General features: G+C 56.3%; 2 protein-coding genes across 2 annotated transcripts; one reads left to right on the forward strand and one right to left on the reverse strand.

Moving 5' to 3' along the window:
* Positions 1–3,661: 3,661 nt before the first annotated feature.
* Positions 3,662–4,805, reverse strand: LOC127461904 (olfactory receptor 14A16-like). Its single transcript, XM_051770107.1, has one exon. It carries the CDS (start codon positions 4,803–4,805, stop codon positions 3,834–3,836), a length of 972 nt encoding a protein of 323 aa, XP_051626067.1. The 3' UTR covers positions 3,662–3,833.
* A 4,888-nt stretch (positions 4,806–9,693) lies between these two features.
* LOC127461938 (maestro heat-like repeat-containing protein family member 6) lies at positions 9,694–16,164 on the forward strand. Its single transcript, XM_051770140.1, has 18 exons — positions 9,694–10,140; positions 10,390–10,454; positions 10,569–10,916; positions 11,260–11,410; positions 11,660–11,724; positions 11,837–11,986; positions 12,171–12,319; positions 12,589–12,736; positions 12,982–13,175; positions 13,264–13,401; positions 13,692–13,806; positions 13,867–14,115; positions 14,239–14,502; positions 14,681–14,785; positions 14,944–15,045; positions 15,432–15,534; positions 15,805–15,861; positions 16,011–16,164. The coding sequence occupies exons 1-18, from the start codon at positions 10,020–10,022 to the stop codon at positions 16,115–16,117; spliced, it is 2,631 nt and encodes an 876-aa protein (XP_051626100.1). The 5' UTR covers positions 9,694–10,019; the 3' UTR covers positions 16,118–16,164.
* Positions 16,165–16,213: the final 49 nt, after the last annotated feature.

The raw sequence follows: 16,213 nt of genomic DNA on the forward strand, positions 1-16,213 counted from the left end.
CTTATTTCTTCTGGTGGTTGTTCCTGTTGTGCTGGAGGGCTGATATAAGGCCTGACACATCTAGAAGGGACCCATTGTAATTTGGTACCCTTGGATACACAGGCATGTCCCCTTCCCCATGTTATGAGATCTACTGGTCCTGACCATTGCCCAGATATTAGATCTTTGATCATAACTGGTGGTTTGGAAGATGAAAGTATTTGAGTTTTATGTTGGTGTTCATACCTGCTATGGTCTGTATCATTACAGTTTAAGAAATTTAGAACATATGACGCTTTCCATAAGCGTTCCTGGGGGCTATATACCGACTCCCCTCTTTTTTGTCTTTGAAGCATTTCTTTTAGTGTATGGTGAGCTCTTTCTACAATCGCTTGTCCTGTGGGTGAATGCGGTATTCCTATGGAATGGAGTACCCCCCAATCTGTGAGAAATGTTTTGATTTTTTCAGAACAATAAGCAGGGCCATTGTCAGGTTTGATGGTTTTTGGAATTCCTAGGATTGCGAAACAACTGAGCCAGTGTCTGATAACGTCTTTGGCTTTTTCTCCTGTGTGTGCTGTTGCATTAATGTATCTGGAATGTGTGTCTACTGTAACATGGACATATTTTAGTTTACCAAATTCAGCTCTATGTATAACGTCTGTCTGCCAGATTTCATTGGCTGTTATGCCCCTGGGATTAACCCCTTCCTTAGCTGGCATTGGGGTAATTCGCTGGCAGTCAGAGCATGGCATAATTATGTCTCTGACCTGGTTTATTGTAATTTGGAATTGTCTCTTTAATGAACGTGCATTTTGGTGGAACAACTGGTGTGAAAGTGTCCTGGTTTGAGATAGTCCCAAAATCCAATTCCCTAGCTCCATTCCCCCTCCCACATCTCAACCTAATGTGAGATAGGTTTTTCCAGACAAAACACACCAGACTCAAAGTGGGGGAAAGGGAAATATATTACAATGACTGTACAAATAAATACCATATCACATTATACACACGATCACAAACTATCTCTACCATGACATGTGTATTTACAATGATCAGATCTCTTCTCCCCTCCAAATAAAAGTCCAGGAGGGAAAGAAGGACAGATCCCTTCCAGTCTCTGAACAGCAGCATCTTCTGAGGCAGCAGTCTGTCTTCTTCACATTGATGCAGCAGCTTTGACTGGCTTTCTGCCAGCACTCACGAGGGAGGTATCCAAGCCTCTCTCTCGGCCCCATCGCCTCCAACCGAGGGGTCTTCCGTGGGCTTCGTAACCCCAGACAAGGTCGTATCACCACGGTCATATCACGAAGACACAGGGGGGTCTCCGTGACGGTCTGGTATCTCCAGGAGACTCAGCTCCTTGCAGGGCCTCTGTGCCCTGTCTCTCAGGCTGCCACCGTGGCAGCAGTGCAAGGGGGGGAGCCAAGGTCAACTCCCCCCGCATTCCATCTGGCGGTCCCGGTCCAGCTCCGGGACATCTTTTGAGCTTCTCAGCTCCTCTCTCTCTCTCCGGTGCTGCATGTCTAAAACTCTTCTCCTTAATAGGAGTCCATCTCCCTCTTTTCTCAGAGGGATCTCAAAGGAGTTTGGGGGGGGGTCTGGTATCAGTCTTACCCCCAGAACTCTGTCTCTCAGCTGCTGGCTCTCTCTCTCTCCCTTTCCAAGAGTATTCTCTGCGGTGCTGCATGTTGCTTCTGTTGCTCCTCCGGTTCAGGTCTTATCTGTCCTGGCTCTCTGCCACCGTTTCTCTGGTCAGCGCCGGCTGCTGCTCTGTGCCCATGGAGAAAAACATCTCCTGGCATAACTACAGACACTTAGTCCGGTCTAGCACTGTTCCAGGTCTTTGCAGTCCCCCCCCCAACCAGGGGCTGGGAGGCCCCAGAGGGCCCAAAGGGGCTCAGAGCCCTTCCTCGTGGCTCTACAACATGGCCACCTCTCCTGTGGCTCCTGGAACCCAGTGGCCATTGGGACACTGCAGGGCCTGCTGGAATCCAGGGGCCGGGGGGACACTGGGGAGCCTCTTGGAGCCAAGGGAACCCTGGGATGTTTTGGAACATCCTGGAATCAAGGAGCCATTGTGACACCGTAGGGCCTCATGGAACCAAAGGAACCCTCAGAGTTTTTGGAACCTCATAGAATCAAGGGGCCATTTCTGGCAGGATGCTCTGCTCTGACAATACCTAAACAATGGTCAGAGAATGCAAACAATGCACACTCTCTGTGATGAGTTACTGCTGGTGCCAAGGTGCTCTTTTTAATGTTGAATTGTGCTAAACCCAAAATGCTTCATGAAACTTCAAACACACATCCTGCTTTTTGAAGCAGGATTTGACAGATAAGCTGCTCCCTGGCCTGCAAATATGTCTGGCAGTCAAACCCTTGATAACTATAAAAGCCTTGTCCAACTGTCATGGGGCAGATTCTTCCACAGACTTCCTTGAAGTGTGTGGAGCTTCTGCCATGAAGCAGGGACAGCTCTTCATGGTCACTGCCCAGGGGTTAAGTGAAAGAGAGAGAACTACCCCCTGTCATTGTGGGGTGAGTTACCTCAATCTCTACTTCAGGATCGTTTCTTTTTGCTGGCTTTGATCCAATTGCTTTAATAGAATGACTTTGATAGACTGCACTGTCCTATCTTACACTATACTGCTAGAAGGTTTTGGCTTTTATACTGTGCAGTAAATAATTGTCTTTAAGGCCATTTATCTGTTCACTTGTCTGATCAATTGTCTTAATAAATAATTCATTTTATAAAAATATTTCTGATTTGCCATCACTAAAACCTACCGAACAAAGTGATTGAATCACACCTCTAGAATTCCTTCAATCGAAACCAAAATCTGAGCCCGAGATTGGATCCAGCCACCCCAGGCTCCTCTCTGAGAAGGAATTTAGAAAGCAAGGGGGTCCTCTCTGCCCCTGGTAGCTCAACGAGACGGCTTCTGCCATCAACTTTGTCTAAGCCTTCCACCCCCCCAGCCCCAAGCCGTGACACATGGGCATGTCTTGTCCATGCAGTGCAAACATGGACTCCTGAGCTGGTCATTTGCTGTCCCTCCTTGGAGGGAAGAACAAGTCCAATGGCCTGGGGTGAGAGGCCAGTGCTGGGAGCGGCGCTGGCTGTGCCAGGGCACTGCTGGGTGCCCCCACCCTGAGCACTCCCACCCTTGTGCTGGTCACTGCTGTTTTCCTCTGCAGGGCGTTGTGTTGGGCACATCCTGGAGAGCAAAGTGGAAAACAGATGGAAGCTTTGAGGCCCTGGCCTGAGGAGATGCCCCTGCAGGATGGCAGTGCTGCTGCAGAGGTCAGCTCTGTGCCAGCAGTGCCCGTGGCTGTCCCTGCCTGCAGTCCCTGGACAGTCCTGCAGCAGGACTGGCACCGACTGCCAGAGCACTGAGGCCTCCAACAACACAGGGCTCTGCAGGACAGTGTGGAAGGGAAGGGAGAGGAGGCCATGGAGGAGAAGGGCTGCTGCTCCCTGGCAGTGCTGCTCTGCTGGGACTCTTTTCTGGCCCAGCTCTGCACAGAGGCACCGAGCCTGCAGCTGCAGAGAAGTCAGAAAGGAAAGATGTCAGGCAAACAAGTCAAGGCAGAGTTCTTTATTTGGTTTGAGCACACAGTGAATACAATTTCCAATTTGTACAGCCTCTGGGTCAAGTTAGAAAGGCAAACACTGAATTGAAAATGGTGTTTATATATAAAGATATAAATATATATCGTTTTAGATATATTTATAGATATACAGATTTTTTGGTGTGAAGAAATTCTCACAAAAATAACACTCCTCTCAGGAGCAAAATATCAAAAAAGATATACTGGGCCTTCAATGAAGTCCATAACAGGATTGGCCTTTAATGAGGTACATAACATGCAGAAGAAGGAGAGTTTATTGCTTCTGAAAAACAGCCAGTTATCAGTTTCCTCAGAGCATCCTTGAGCTCCTGGTTCCTGAGGCTGTAAATTAGGGAGTTCAGTGCTGGAGGCACCACTGAGTAAAGAACTGACACTACCAGATCAAAGGATGGGGAGGAGATGGAAGGGGGCTTCAGGTAGACAAAGAATGAGGTGCTAATAAACAGTGAGACCACGGCCAGGTGAGGGAGGCACGTGGAAAAGGCTTTGTGCCGTCCTTGCTGAGAGGGGATCCTCAGCACAGCCCTGAAGATCTGCACATAGGAGAAAACAATGAAAACAAAACAACCAAACATTAAACAGGCAATAACCACAGTGAGCCCAATTTCCCTGAGGTAGCCTGAGTGTGAGCAGGAGAGCTTGAGGATGTGTGGGATTTCACAGAAGAACTGGCCCAGGGCATTGCCCTGGCACAGGGGCAGGGAAAATGTATTGGCTGTGAGCAGCAGAGCATTGAGAAAGCCAGTGGCCCAGGCAGCTGCTGCCATGTGGGCACAAGCTCTGCTGCCCAGGAGGGTCCCGTAGTGCAGGGGTTTGCAGATGGCAATGTAGCGGTCGTAGCACATGATGGTGAGGAGGAAATACTCTGCGTCAAGAAAGAAGACAAGCAGAAAGGCCTGTGCAGCACATCCCATGTAGGAGATGGTTGTGGTGTTACGGAGGGAATTGTGCATGGCTTTGGGGACAGTGGTGCAGATGCAGCCCAGGTCTGTGAGGGAGAGGTTGAGCAGGAAGAAGCCCATGGGGGTGTGCAGGTGGTGGTCACAGGCTACGGCGCTGAGGATGAGGCCGTTGGCCAGGAGGGCAGCCAGGGAGATGGCCAGGAAGAGCCAGAAGTGCAGGAGCTGCAGCTCCCTCCTGTCTGCAAATGCCAGGAGGAGGAACTGGGTGAGGGAGCTGCTGTTGGACATTTGCTGTTCCTCAGCACAGGGTCTATTCAGAAAAGGAAAAGACACAGAAGAATTAGGAGATACCCCTCTCAGCAAAGATACTCCATCTCTCATAGTAATCCCCCCAAACCATTTGTATTTCCCTTTAGCTGATTCAGAGTGGTGTGAACAGCAAGAATTCTGCCCATGTGCTGCCAAGGGCTCAGCTCTGCTCTGCTGCAGTGGCGACATGGAGCTGGTTTGTGACAGCTCTGATGATCACAAGGGATGTCAGATGTGACCCACCTTTAACAGAAAAGCTCCATTTCTGACCCCCCTACTCACAAGAGTGTGGTCTGCAGAACAGAGGTTTCTATTCTCTTTAGAATAATTCTTCTGTTAGATATGTTCCACCATTAAATCTTCAGGGTGTTCTTTTAGGAGTAAAAATTCCCATTTTTATTGCTAAAAATTTGAAGAATCTTTAGAAAAGACAAGAGACAAAAGGGCTCAAATCTCTGTGGTTAAAAGCAGAACCAGGAGAGCTGCAGAGTTCTTTAGCCTGTTTCCCTTCTGCCCTGCTCTTTACCTTGTACTGCATTCACTTTGATTTCACACAAACAAATATTGAAAACTACATCCACAATGCAGTGATGAGAGCAGGACAATGTTGTTTCCAAGCTCAGCTCTGTGAAGTGTCCCCTGTGCCAGCCCAGAGGTGCAGCTGTGCTGGACAGAGCAGGACAGGAGCCCTCCTGTAGAGAAGCCAAGGCCTGGGACAGGAGAGTGCCCACCCCCAAGGGAAGGCTCAGCACTGCCCAGGATCCTGTGCTCATTTTTGAGACGCCTGAAATATTCATGTCTGAGAGTAAAAGAGTTTGAATTTCAGTGCAGCCTCCTGACCTGAGAGAACAATGTCTGTGCTACAATGCCTAAGCAGGAAACACACCTCAGGACTAATTCCTTTCCTGTAGCCCCTGTCTTTTCTTAGATTTGCAAAAAATTCTCCATTCAATATGGTGTAGTGGTGTGGAGCTGTGAGCAGGTCTGACCCTGCAACACTGAGACATGGAAAAGATCCTCCCTCAGCTGCCAGGTTTGCTCCTTGCCCACAGCCCTTCTCCCCCAGCCCTGGCAGCAGCTCCCCGGGCTGGTTGAGAGCTGCCCCTGGCAGGCAGCAGAGTCCCTGCCCAGCACAGCACCCTGGGCTGCAGGACCCTGCTCTGCCCCACTGCCCTGGGCACCCCTGGCTGCACCCCCAGCTTCACAGCTCTTCCAAAGTGCCCCAAAACAGCCCCTGCTCACCCATCCCATCAGCTGGGGCTGGGCCAGCTTTAGGAGATGCCTCCAGGAGCTGCCCCTGCACTGCCCTGCAGCCACAGACTCACCCTGTGCAGCCCTGCCAAGATTCCTCCTGCAGGGAGCTCTCAGCCATCCTGCCAGTGCTGAGCCCCTTGAAGCTGTGTCTGTGCCCTGCTGGTGTCCCTGAGCTGCCCTGGCAGTGCCCTCAGCCCTGCTGGGCTGTGCAGAGGAGCTGCTCACCAGCAGAGTTGTCTCTTTGAAGCTCTTCTTGCTTGCCAGGAGCTCCCTGTGTGCCAGGAGCCCGGCCCAGCTCAGCAGCACAGCAACAGCCCCAGGCATTTCATGACCCTCAGGGGGTTTGTTGTTGTTTACATGAGACTCAGTCCCTGAGAGGAAGTTCAAACAACTTCTCAAAAAGTCAAAGTGAGATTGAAACACTAAAGTTTCCTTTAGTGCTAATGAGTCCCACTGAGGGGCATAACTGAGAATGTGTCCCCAGGTTCCAGTTAGAGCAGAAAACTGCAGACAGTGATGACAAGGATGGACAAGCAAGGGAAAGGTGACTCTGATGCTGAATAAACCTTCACTTGTTTCCTTAATCCAGAGGACCAAGCCCTGACCCCCAGTCCCTGGGAAGGCAGATGCTGTCCCTGCCTCATTCCTCAGGGCTCTTCCTGGGGCACTGGGATGTGGGATGTGCAATGCCAAGGGCAGGACCATGGGGTGGCACCTGCCAGGCTGCTGAGCAGGGACAAGGAGGCCATGAGGCCCCAGGGCTGCAAGGGGCACTCCCCTCCTCCTGGCATCAGGGGCACAGACAGCAACCCTGGCCAAAGGCCTGCAGAAGGTGGCTGTGTCAGGGCCTTTCAGCTTCTCCCCATGCCTGTCTCCTCTCCAGCCCAGGCTGTCCTACGGTGTCCATGCCCTGCCCCTTTCCCTGCAGGCTGTCATCATCCCCCCGGCTGCCCCACCTGGCTGGCACCTTCCTGCACTGACATCTCTGCGTCCTCCCTGGCTCTTCCTGCACACACAAAGCCTTGGGCTCATCCAGACTCCTTCTGGGTGAAGTGTTGCAGCAGACCATTGCCCTCAGGGTGAAACTCCGTTCTCTTTGTTTCCAGTCTGGATCTCTCCAGCTGAACTTGGTATTGTTTCTTTATTTCTCATGCTGTTTCCTGCTATGACAAAAGGATCCTTCATCTCTGAAACCCCCCTTCAACCCTCTCTGGCTACCCCTGCACTGTCCTCAGTCTCCACACCATGGAGCCCAGAGCTCCTTAGTCCCTACAGAGTGGTCATGGGCTTGAGGCCTTCAAATCTTTTCTTGGGAGATCCCTGGGTACTCTCTAAGGTGTTTGCAGATGAACACATGGTGCTCACAGTCTAAGGAAATCACAGGGATACGTTTTACAAAGGCCTGTATTGGTAGAATATGGGGCAATCGCCTTAAACTGAAAGATTGGAGTCTCATATTGATAATAGGGGTCACAAGTCCTGCCAGCAAATCTGCTCCAGTGTGGGCTCCTCCCTGGGCTGCAGGGGAGTCTCTACTCCACCCTGGACTCCCCCACAGGTCACAGGCCCTTCAGCTCGAGTTCACGTGGAGTTCCAGCCACCAAGGAGCCCCAAACTCTGACACACAGCCAGGAGCCCCAGACAGCACCAGCAGCTGCAAATTTCAGCAGCACATCCCAGACACATCTGTCAGTATCTCCAACACTCCCAGCCCCACCCTGGACACCAACAAAGGCTGTTGTGGTTTCACCCCATGCAGCCCCCAAGCCCCTCCTGGCCACTCCTCACTCCCCCACTAGCAGGACAGTGGAGAGAACTGGGAGAGGAAAAGCTGGAAAACTCGTGGGTTGAGATAAAGACACTTTAATAAGGACAAGCAAAAGCTGCATGCAGGAGCAAAACAAAACAGGGGATTCATTCCCTGCTTGCCACGGTTGGGCAGGTTTTCAGCACCTCCAGGAGAGCAGGGCCCTATCCCATGGAATGGTGGCATGGGAAAACAATCTCCATCACTCCAAACCTGTCCTGGCTATGTCCCCTCCCAACCTCCCCCACACCCCAAGCCCCTCCCCAGTGTGTCTGTGCGAGGGGCAGGAAAGGCCTTGGCTCTGGGTAAGCTCAGCACTAACAAAACCACCTCTGTGTTCTCAAGCCTGTGCTCAGCACAGAGTATTGTACAGTGTAACTCTATTGCACAAGTTAACTGAAAGGTCCATTGTGTTTTTTAGCAAGTCAACGAGATGTCCCCCATGATCAGAGCTGAGTTCCTCCTTGGCTTGGCCCCATACTGCAAGATGGACACAAATACCCCTGAAACACAGTGGGAGAGGTCGTCCATAGGGGTGAGAAAGATGATGCTGAGAGGAAGATTCTGTGGGCAGGGGTCACTGGCCCCTTGCCCTACAGCAGGGCATGCACAGACTGTTGCTATCAGGTGATGAACAGGCAGGGTTTGGCTGCCACTCAGGCATCACCTTATACTGGGTACTGGCCCTACGTGGTGTAATGTAGAGCTGATAAAATGGGGTGTCAGGACTGCTGGGGTGAGCAATCCTCATCCTGCCATGGAGACTGTATTGTTCCATGGGGACGCCCGCTAAGCACGGGCACCGACCAGCTGCTGCAGATCCTGGCAGCCCTGGCCTGTCTGTGTGGGTAAGCACAGTTTATTGACAGGAAGCAACTGAGAAAGCAAATGTTTTATATCCTTTTTTAATATCCTTGTAATTCCCTTTTTACTAGTTAATACTGTAGTAAAAGCCACTCATAGTATTGTTTTAATATCCTTTAAATGTTCCTTTAATTCCCTTTTTACTAGTTAATACTGTAATAAAAGCCGTTCATAGTATTGTATGAATGCCAACTGATAAGGCAGTTATTTTGTATTCTTTTTTAGCTTTTGATTCTCTTTGCTAGTTTTTTATTCTCACTGCAATAAAAGATTTTTTGTAGTGTTTGAATGTCTGTTGTACATGTTGTTATTCCGGGCATGTATTCAAATGAACTAACACACAGGGGCACAGCTCTTTGGGGCAGGAGACGAGCAGCACCCTTGCCAGGACTCGGGGTGGTGGCAGGTCTCCTTGGGCCAGGACTTGCCAGAGCTGCTGATTTGGGTACAGCCCTGGCCAAAGGGCTGCCAGCAGCATTGGTGCCCTTGCCCACACCTTCCTTCTCGGTGTCAGCCCCCCTGTTTAGGATGGCCACCAGCCAGCACTTCTCCCAAGGAGGCCGTGCCAGCTTGTGTGGAAGGCCCCGTGCCCTTCCCACTGCGACAGAGTCGGTGGCCGAGGGGGCTCCTTGTGCTGCCGTGAGCAGGCACAGGAGGGGAGTGTTTGCTCATTTCTTGAGCTGTTCCTACAGTTCAGGTCCAGCCAGATTAGATACTTCAGAGAGAGGATTCCCTCCAAGGTGGGGCAGGTTGGCGGGGCTGGGGTAGGCCCCAGGCCACGTGGCACTGTGTCCCAGGGCCCTTTGTGACACGCTGGGCATGGCCGGTGGGATGGAAGGGGGCAGGGTGTCCAAGGGCCCTTTATGACCCGTGGTGACAGAGGTGCTGCTGGTGACACGGCCACAGTGTCAACAGTGCTCCTCGGAGCAGGCGACAGGACAGGACGGGACAGAGCGGTGCTGTGCGGAGCCCCCGCGCAGCCAACTCGTGCCTTGCTGACCCGCAGCGTTTTGGAGGATTTTCTCGCTTTCAGGTGACCTCGAGGCATTTCCACAGGACTTGGAGACCCGGAGTTTCTCCGAGGTGTCTCTAATCCCTGTGGCAGGTGCCCTTGGGACCCTTTTGCAGGACTTGGAGACCCGGAGCTTCTCCGAGGTGTCTCCAATCCCTGTGGCAGGTGGCCTCAAGGCCATTCTGCAACTTAGGGCCCGGAGTTTCTCCGAGGTTCTCTTTCTCTCTTGCAGGTGCCCTGGACACCAGACTGTGGCATGGCAGGGAGACGCTTCAGCCTGCTCAGGCTGCTCCGGAGGAAGAAGGAGGAGGAAAGCCCTGGAGCTGCTCCAGCACAGCAGCCTGAAGAGGTGCAGCAGGTGCAGCCCCCGCAGGAGGGTGAGTGCTGGAGCTGGGCCACAGGGCTGGTGGCTGCAGCCCCCTTGGCCTCATCCTGTCCCATCCCGTCTGGACATACCCAGGGAAAGGGAGGGGGGCAGAGGGGCTGGGGCTGATCTCCTGGCAGCCATGCTCCATCCACTGGGCACCCTGGGGCTGGCCCTGCCTGCTCCTGGAGCCCAGGCCTGGGCTGTGTTCTCCGGCCTCTCCCACACACCCTCAGCTCTGAGCGCGCTCGCTCTTTGACAGATGCAGGCCAGGAGCGGACAGAAGAGCAGCTCCGTGCCCGTGGCCGCTTCCGCAGGGCAGCACAGGTACCTGCAGCCATCCCCGCCTTGGCTGGGCCTGCTCTCACTGCTCAGCCCAGCACCGCTGTCCCAGCCCTCCAGGGGACATCCCTCTCTTCCCTGCCCTTCTTTCTCCTGCAGACATTTATGAAATTCATGGGCAGTCGGCGTAGAAAGTCCAGGGTCACACCAGCTGATGTCCAGGCCCAGCCTGACACCATCCTGACCCAGCTGACAAAGCCTGATGTCAGCACCGCGTCGACTGCTGTCCCAGCACAGTGTGACACCACAACCAGTGATCACACAACCCACTGGGACACCACGTCAATCGATGATGTGTCACACTGTGACTCTGTGCTGCCTGGTCTCACGGAGGAGGCCGACGCCACAACGACGGAGGGCGTGGCAGGCACTGATACCTCGCCTGTTCAGCGCCTGGCCGATACCCCCAGCCTGGACTTTCTTGAGGAGAGAGCTGTCTCTGCTGAAGTAAGCAGCCTGTGGCCCCCCAAGCTGGGTGCGCTGGGCCCCCTCAGCCTTTGAGGCTGGCACAGTGTGCTGGGAAGGGAAGCATTTCTCAGGGGAAGCTGGGCAAGTATCTAACTCTGGAAGCTCTCCACCTCTCCCCTGTGCATCTTCCAGGCCAGACTGTGGGACCTGGGGACCTGGGGCTGCTCAAGGCATCTCCAGTCCCTGGGGCAGGTGCCCTCAAGGCCAGACAGTGGGACTGGATGAGGCGAGGCATTTCCCAGGCTTCTCTCTTGCAGCTGCCTTCAAGGCACGACTGCAGGACTTGAGGAGCCAAAGCTTTTCCATGGCATCTCTGCTGCAGGTGTCCATAACGCCAGACAGAGACATGCAGCAGAGACCCCCCACGGTGCCCAAGCTGGCCTGGGTGAAGGAGGAGGAGAAGGAGGAAAGCCCTGGGGCTGCTCCAACACAGCAGCCTGAAGAGGTGCAGCAGGTGCAGCCCCCGCAGGAGGGTGAGTGCTGGAGCTGGGCCACAGGGCTGGTGGCTGCAGCCCCCTTGGCCTCATCCTGTCCCATCCCATCTGGACATGCCCAGGGAAAGGGAGGGGGGCAGAGGGGCTGGGGCTGATCTCCTGGCAGCCGTGCTCCATCCACTGGGCATCCCGAGGCTGGCCCTGCCTGCTCCTGGAGCCCAGGCCTGGGCTGTGTTCTCCGGCCTCTCCCACACACCCTCAGCTCTGAGCGCGCTCGCTCTTTGCCAGATGCAGGCCAGGAGCGGACAGAAGAGCAGCTCCGTGCCCGTGGCCGCTTCCGCAGGGCAGCACAGGTACCTGCAGCCATCCCCGCCTTGGCTGGGCCTGCTCTCACTGCTCAGCCCAGCACCGCTGTCGCGGCCCTCCAGGGGACATCCCTCTCTCTTCCTTGCCTTTCTCCTGTAGCTGGTTTGCAGATTCATCAGGTGCATTTGGCACGAAGAGGCCACTTTCATGGCCACTGGGGACACGGCAAACTTGGACCTCTTCAATGCCCAGACCAGCGCTGCCCTGCTGGATTTGCTTGTGGAGAACGGTGTCTACAAAGCAAAGCAAGTAAGCAGCCTGTGGCCAGGGCTCCAGTCCCCCAGGGATGCTGTGGCCCCTCACGTCGGCTGCTCTGGGTCCCCTCAGCCTTTGAGACCAGCAGAGTGTGGTGGCAAGGGGAGCAATTCTTGGGGGAAGCTGAGCAAGTTACTGGCTCTGGCAGCTCTCCAACTGTCCCCCGTGTCCCCTCCAGGTGCCGGCCATAGTCAGGTGCATCCATCAGTGGCTCACGTCCAATGTGTCTGCTGAGCACAGGCTGGACAAGACTCTTGTCCTGCTGACCGAGGCACACCCCACGGATGTTGCAGTGACCCTGCTGCGCTCTGCCCCAGCCTGTGACAGGTATGGGGCCCACCTGCCTTGAGGGCTCACCTGCCTTTAGACCCCATCCCCCTGGACAGCCTGTCCCAAATGGTGTGCCAGAGACATGGAGACTTCCCAGACACTCCAGCTCCTCTCTTGGCCAGCTTTGGCATGTCAGCCTCCAATCCTAAGGCCAGCCTGCCTCCCTGCCCCACAAGGCACCGTGGCTCTGTCACCTGGGCCCCGCAGCTGCCCAGGCCACAGCGCTGTGTCCCAGACCCCCCTGAGCCAGAGTTGTGACTCCACAGAGCTGCTCGCACCATGTGGAAGACGCTCATCTCCTTCAGACGGACTAAGGAGCCGGTGCTGCAGATCCTCTTCTGTGTGCTGGAATACTGGCCAGCGCACAGGAGACGCACCTCTGATGGGGATGAGAGGGATGTCTTTGCCCTGGCTGTGAGTTTCTTGAGCTGACCTCTGCTTGGCCCCAGGTTGCCTCTGGGATGCCTTTCCATCCTCCCTCACCACTGCTTCTCCCTGCCCCAGGCACTGGGCTGCAGGCCTGCCTTAGGGGCAGGTTCAGGGACACCAGGCTGGGGGATCCCCCTGTGTTTCCTCTGGCCTGTCCCTGCTACGCTTGGGCCCTGCCACATGGACATCTGGGCCCTGAGAGCTGTCTCTGGGTGCTTTGTCTTTGGCAGGCAACTGTGGCACTCTGGGAGATCCTCCAGCTGTCCCACTCCTGGTGCCCAAGTGCAGTGAAGGACAATTTCCCCCGCCTCCTTCTGACTCTGCTCTTCCAAGTTTTCATCAGCACAGAGGAGATGTCAGAGGAGGTCGAGACCTTCTGGAGGCGATGCCGGGAGCAGCGCAGCCTTCCCCCCAACCCCAACAGGTGCTCCATCCCAGTCCCCTCTCCCTGCCACGCCCTCGGGGCTGGGGCCAGGGCTCTGTGCCTGACCTGGGCTGTGCTCTGCACACAGGTTTGCAGTGCAGACTGTTAAAGCCCTGCTGCGCCAGCTGCTGGATGAGGACGTGTTGATGGTGATCGGTCGCAAGTGTGGCTGGGACATGCTCCTCAAGGCTGACAGCCACCACTATGCAGTGGGTCTGCTGGCCAGGTGAGAGCCCTTTCTCCCCACTGCCCCACACCCCCACAGGTCATTTCTGCCCTGTGCACAGGCCACCCCTCACAGTGCCCGTGCTGCTGGGCCAGAGGGCCTTGGCAGCCAGGGATGGCTGAGCAGAGTGGAAAAGGCGGAGAGGGGCGGCTGCACAGGAGGACCCACCTCCCAAAGTGCCCACGTCCTCTCCTGGGCTGGTGGCCAAAGACCAGGCCTGTGTGAGTCAGTCCCAGGAGAGCTTTGCCCACCTGGCTCAGGGTCTCTGGCACCTTTATTCCCCCTTGCAGGGAGCTGTGCCGTGTCTCCCGCTCCTTTGGTCGCAGCATCGCCGTCAGCCTGCTCCCGCGGCTCAGCAGGGGAGAGCCCCTGTGGGAACTGCCTGCCCTGGCGTTCCTGGTGGAGGTGAGCCTGATGGCGAGCGCTGCCTGGCCCAGCTGCCTCCCCCTCTCTGCCCTCTCACAGCCGCAGCCGCCCGGGACGGTGCCTGCACCCTGTGCTGCTGCCTGGGCCCAGCCCCGGGCGGGTCTGGGCTCCTGCCGGCCGGGCACCCCGTCACTGCTCCCTGCCTTTCAGGTCCTGCACTGCCTGAACCCCAGACAATGTGGGCCCAGCGTCCTGCAGATTATTTCCAGGCACCTGCGCAGGCAGTGCCCGGAGAGGCGTCGCCTGGCGCTCCGAGGCCTGGTGGTGCTCAGCAGGGATCCCGCAATGGTGAGCAGGGGGCAGGGGCTGAAGCCGGGCCGGCAGCGTGCGGCTGTGCAAGGCAGTAGCTTGGCCTTGGCTGGCCTTTGGCAGCTGTGGCAGCTGCTCCCAGCTCTCCTCCTCCCCGTTCAGCTGCCCGACTCCTTTGGGATGCACCTTTGGCCTCTGGGCCCCGTGGCAGCAGCGTGGGGCTGCACCACAGCATTGTGTTCCACACAGGCTAAGAGCATCCGGAGCCTGAATGAAAGCCTCCTGGAGCTACTGCAGGATGCAGACACAGACACAGTTCAGATGACCCTCTCCGCGTTCATCAACGTGCTGCACTTCCAAATCGTCAAAATATCCACCCCTACTGCCCTGAAGTTGCTTGAGGCGCTGCGGCCACTCTTTGACAATGTAAGGCTCTGTGCCCCTCATCGTGGGCACTGAGTGCTGCCAGGAAACTTTGGGCCCAGTGTCTTTTCAGGCCTGTGCCCCGGTGGGCCTGGAGAAGCCAGTGCTGAGGTCTTTTCCTCTTCCTTTGCACCAGGAGCACAGCCAGCTGCAGCAGCTCTCCATGCTCCTCTTCTGGGAGCTGATGGAGGCGACAGAGAGGAGCAAGAGCCTAAAGCCACACGTGTACCTGAGTCTGGTGCCATTCTACTTCAACTGGCACAATGAGAACCAGCGTGTGGCAGAGGTGAGGACTCGTGGGCTCTGGTGTCCCCATGGCAGGAGGCTGCTGTGCCTCCTGCCCTGGCCCATGGTCGCCTGCAGCCTCCTCCTGGCCTTGGCACAGGGATGTGGGTGCTGTGCCCTGGGCTGCGGTGCCATGGCCCGCTCTCTGTTGCTGTGCAGGCCTCTTGGAGAGCACTGTTTGGTGCAGCCAGGTTCCTGAAGTGGAGAGATCTTGAGGACTTGGTGACCATGGAGCAGCCGTGGAGGTTTCCCGAGTGCCTGGTAAGGACGGCCCCAAAGCCCCAGCCCCTGATGCCCAATGTGTGGGGCTGGCAGGGTGCCTGTGTCCACTGCTGCACCCACAGACACCAGCCTGTGCCCCACACACTGCTCCCTTCCCTGGGGCATGCGGGCTCTTTTCCAAGCTCCCCTGCCCCGCAGCCAGGCTGCCATGGAGCCCCGGTCCAGCTGGGCTGTGGGGTAGGGCCGCCCCACGGCTCCCCAGGAGCACCCAGCCCTCTGCTCCCCCCAAAGCCCGGCCCCAGCAGTTGCTGGCCAGGCCTCAGGGCTCTGTGGGCAGGGGAGCCCCGTGCTGGGGGCAGGGAGTGCCCGGCCAAGGGGCAGAGCCTGAGCCGAGCCTTCCCTCTCTGCCCTGGCGCTCTTTGCAGCTGGAAAAGGACAGGAGCCGAGTGGGCCAGTACGTGCGCCAGGCCCTGCCGTTCCTGGAGAGCCCAGAGGAGCCCCTGCGAAAGCTGGCCATCAAGTTTCTGGGTGAGCCACAAGGCCGGGGTCCCTCCCCACCCCGCTGCAGCTCGGCCCCAGCCCCGGCTGCTGCAGCGGCAGCAGGATGCAGCCCAGGGCATGTGGAGCCCCGAGTGGCCTGGTGCCTGCTGCCGCCCTGTGCCAGCCCAGCCCTGGGGCGTCCCCATGCGGGAAGGCCCCGGGCTCAGCCCTGCCAGGGCAGGAGGCCGTGTGGCCGGGCTGGCAGCGCCGCTGCGGGGGACCTGTGCCTCTGGGGCCTGACAGGCTCTGTGTTCCCAGGGATCGCCGCCAGGTCCATGAAGCAGGAGCAGCCAGAGCTGCAGCTCATCTGCCAGGGTGAGCGAGGGCACCTTCCAGCTGATCCCCTTGGGCCCTGTTCCCTCCTGGCCATGGCAAGAGCTGGCTGGGATGGCCCTGGCAGGAGGGACTCCTCACGTCCCCACACCCCTGGCCTCTCACCTTGGCTCTCTTCCTTTCTCTTTCAGCCCTTCAAGGCATCACTGATGACAACCCTGCCATCTCAGACCTGGCCTGTCAAACGCTCCACATCATCAGAGCTGTACGGAGAACTTCATTCTTCCCATTCTGGTAGTCTCCGTTGCTGCCTCTTCCAGCCTGTAGAGACATGACAGAAGACATCAGACTCGCCGTGGCAGGCCTGGCAATTCAACACTGCTACGTGCCGAGA

The sequence above is a fragment of the Manacus candei genome, unplaced genomic scaffold (genome assembly GCF_025592945.1).
Source record: "Manacus candei isolate 608988 ecotype Guabito, Panama unplaced genomic scaffold, ASM2559294v1 h1tg000115l, whole genome shotgun sequence".
NCBI lineage: Eukaryota > Metazoa > Chordata > Aves > Passeriformes > Pipridae > Manacus > Manacus candei.

Coding starts and splice junctions, on each gene's coding strand:
- LOC127461904 (XM_051770107.1), bottom strand. CDS start 4,805: ATGTCCAACAGCAGCTCCCTCACCCAGTTCCTCCTCCTGGCATTTGCA.
- LOC127461938 (XM_051770140.1), top strand. CDS start 10,020: ATGGCAGGGAGACGCTTCAGCCTGCTCAGGCTGCTCCGGAGGAAGAAG. Junction 11,725..11,836: donor GCTTCCGCAGGGCAGCACAG/GTACCTGCAGCC, acceptor TTTCTCCTGTAG/CTGGTTTGCAGATTCATCAG. Junction 15,862..16,010: donor GCTGCAGCTCATCTGCCAGG/GTGAGCGAGGGC, acceptor TTTCTCTTTCAG/CCCTTCAAGGCATCACTGAT.